At 43.7% G+C, this 3,580-nt stretch overlaps 1 protein-coding gene across 1 annotated transcript; it reads left to right on the top strand.

Annotated features, from left to right (window-relative positions):
• Window positions 1-62: 62 nt before the first annotated feature.
• On the top strand, window positions 63-3,293 carry LOC121938468 (zinc finger C3H1 domain-containing protein; the record flags this gene model as incomplete). The annotated part of the gene is made up of 5 exons (XM_042481710.1): window positions 63-211; window positions 565-776; window positions 1,224-1,347; window positions 2,379-2,476; window positions 3,066-3,293. Coding segments are annotated over 5 exons (811 nt in total), but the record flags the coding sequence as incomplete, so codon positions are not given.
• Window positions 3,294-3,580: the final 287 nt, after the last annotated feature.

Consider the following 3,580-nt stretch of genomic DNA (forward strand, 5'->3'; position numbering starts at 1 on the left):
GCCGCTGCAGAGAGGAGCAGAACCAGGTCCAAAGCTGTGGACAGGGATCGGGACAGAACCAGGAGCGGGTCCAGAGCTGCAGACAGGGACAGAGAGCGTCCTCAGGACAGAGACAGGACCAAAGCCAGTCCCAAACCCGGACCCAAAGCTCTGCCGGAGAGAGGACGAGCTGCGGCCAAACCTCACGCCGCCAAGAAGATGGTCAGCCCAGGTGAGACGCTCACACCTGAGTCACGTGATCACCGCCGACACAGAGCACAGACCGTCCAATGAGACAGAGACATCAGCTGGGACACACCAGAGACACCAACTTTATAAGAAAAATAATAATAAAAACAATGACGCTAATAATAATTTACACCATCCTCGTATTATTATTATTGTTGTTAATATTATTATTGTTGTTATTATTATAATACAATAACTCTGACCATGGACACGCACAACAACAACAACAACAACAACAACAACAACAACAATAATAGTAATAATCATGAGCTGGGACAACGCTGTGGAGGCGTCCTCGGTGACGGCGTCCTCGGTGACGGCAGCTTTGTGTTTCAGGCTCGGCGGCGAAGCAGGCGTTCAGGAAGCAGCAGCTGAGGACGTGGAAGCTGCAGCAGCAGAGGGAGCAGGAGGACAGACGGCGGCAGGAGGAGGACGAGCGACGCAAGCGAGAGGACGAGATCCGACGAATCCGAGACCTGTCCAACCAGGACGAGCAGTACAATCGCTTCATGAAGCTGGTGGGCGGGAGGACAAGGACGCGCAGTCAGGTGACACGCCGACCGCAGTCGCTCAGACCGCGAGTTTCTCTCCTAAAGCTTCAGGGAGGAAAAAAATCGCCAAAACGCATGTTTTCTTTTTTTTAATGATCTTTTTTTTGGTTTAAAATATTTGCAGATTTTTTTTCTTTAAAACTTTTAGTGATTAAAAAAAAATACTTTTTTTTTCTGTTTTTTTTTTATTTGTCCTGTTTTTCTTTAATACTTTTTCCCTTTAAAATGTTTATTCTGTTTTTGTGATTTTTGAAGAAAGCATTCCTGAAAATCTACGAGCCCGCCAAAATGAAAATCCACAAAATGCCCCAAAGAAAAGACGGATTAAATTATTATCCTCGAATCTCACGCCAGAGCTTTAATGGCGTAACCGTGCCGACCGTCTCTCAGCTGGTTGAAACACCACAGAAGAAGAGCAGTGACGATTGTGTGTTTGTGCTTCAGTCCAGAGACGGAGACCACAGGAAGTCTGCGGCCAAACAGGGACTGGACGCCACGGGGACACTCTACCAGTACGACAACTACGAAGAGGTCGCCATGGATACGGACAGCGAGACTGGGTCACCAGGTGAGACCAGAACCTGTATCACTGTCACAGGGGACAGGTGGACAGGAGGACAGGAGGACAGGAGGACAGGTGGACAGGAGGACAGGTGGACAGGTGGACAGGTGGACAGGTGGACAGGAGGACAGGAGGACAGGTGGACAGGTGGACAGGAGGACAGGTGGACAGGTGGACAGAGTTATTATAATGTTGAAGCACATTTTTCAGGTCATTTCTTTCTTTCTTTTTTGTCCTTTTTAAAAATGTTTTTTTTCATTTAATGTCATTTCTTTGTTTTTTGTGTTTTCCTTTTTTAAATTTTATTTAATTAATTTTTATTACTATTGGGGTTTTTTTGTAAATTTCAGCTTATTGTCTTTTTTTTCTAATTTATGGATAATTTGAAACTATTTTTTTCATCCGTGGCTCATTGGTTTCTTCCAGTGCCGTTAAAAGAAAACCCATCAAAGGGTTAACCCTTTGAAACCTGGATCACCATCAGTTTCCTGGTGCTCGGTTCAGACGCCGTCTGCAAGAATTTAACCCTTTGAAACGTGAAAAACTGGTTCGATTTTTTAGAAAAGATGGAAAAAGGCAGTGAGCGACTTGGCTCCAAATTTCCCACAAACTGCAAGAAATAAGTAAAAAGTGAAAACCAGAATTTTTTCTTTTTTAAAAAACGAAAACGATAAGTATGAATTTATCATTATTGTTATTGTGACTTTAATTTATGCCAAAAAAACCTTTCTGTCATTTTCCTGGTTGTTTTTCTTTTGACTCGTTTTCAGGTATTTTTCTTCCACATTTGTGATTAAGTTGCTTGTTGACTTTTTCCCTCGTTTTTGGGGGAAATCAAGCCAATGACCTGCGGTTTCAAAGGGTTAATCTGCAGCTGTTTGTCGCACAAATAAAAATATCTGAAACAGGATGTCAGACACTCAGATATTTCAGAAGTTTGAAACTGAAAGGGATAAAATGAGGTTAAAGTCACGCTCTTCATCATCAGCTGCTCACACTTCCTGTTTACGCTCTCCTCTTCCTGTTTGTGGTTTCAGTCTCGTCTCCGACTCACAACAACCAGCTGAGCCCCGACGACCCCGCGGCTTTCCCTCCGCTGGCTCTCTACGTCCCCGACGCGCTGCACTTTGGACCGGTACGCTCTCCGACTCACCAGAGACGTCATCTGTGACGTCAGTGCGTGACGTGTGTCCGTATTGAAAACACTGGTCACGTGATGCTGACGGATGTTTTTACCTGAATGTGCACGTTTGTTTTCGTTGAGACACGATCGACAAATGCACAGATTAGCTCGTAGCAAATTTTAAAAAAAGTCAATACATTTTTTTTAAAGAGAAAATACATTAAAAAACAAAAAAACACAAGAAAAGCATTTGAAAGAAAAAACAGGACAAATATTAACAGAAAGGTTTTTTTTAAAAAAAAGTCCAAAAAATGACAAACTCAAGAAAAAAACATTTTAAAAAATCTTCCTTTTGGCTCCATAAATAAGCCATCCTCTCCTAATCCTGTCTGAGTTTAAATTATATTTAAAAACCTGTGATGTTGAGCCGATGAGGAGTATTGATGGATGTTTTTAACATTTTCCTCTGAGTCCTGGAAAAGTCCTGGAAAGTTGTAACGCGTGTGAACGCTGCTCGCTGCTGTGTGAAGTTTGACAGTTTTTGAGCTGAAGTGCAGATCAATAACCTGATCGATCACGTCCATCTCTCCGTCTCTTTCAGGATTTCTGCCAGACGTTCCTGTCCGGAGCGCCTCCCCCGCCTCCCCCTCTGCCCCCCCCACCGGACGAGCCGGAGCCTCCTCCCAAACCTCCGTTTGCTGACGAGGAGGAGGAGGAGGAGATGCTGCTGAGGGAGACCTGCCTCATGTCCATGGCCAACAAGAGGGTGACGTCTGCAGAGGTGCAGAGTCCTAAATGTCCCAAACGTGTCTCACCACAAAATGTTTGAAGAGAACAAAAAAATCACCAAAATGAACAAACCGATGGTTTTTCATCAGGTGTTTCTCCTCGTGTCTACGCCGTGAAATGAGAAGTCATCTTTTATGATGCTTCAAACATTTCAGCAAGGATCGCCGTAAAGTTTTTAAAAGTCACCCAAATTTATTAAAGTCTGACAATAAATAAATAAATAAAATTCGGTCGCTCGCTGCTCCGCTTCGTCTGAGAAATGTTCTGGTAGCTCAGCTCCGTGTTTCTCCTGTTCTGGTGATTGTAAAGTTAGTCTGAAATTTTATT

Source organism: Plectropomus leopardus, unplaced genomic scaffold, assembly GCF_008729295.1.
Source record: "Plectropomus leopardus isolate mb unplaced genomic scaffold, YSFRI_Pleo_2.0 unplaced_scaffold29573, whole genome shotgun sequence".
NCBI lineage: Eukaryota > Metazoa > Chordata > Actinopteri > Perciformes > Serranidae > Plectropomus > Plectropomus leopardus.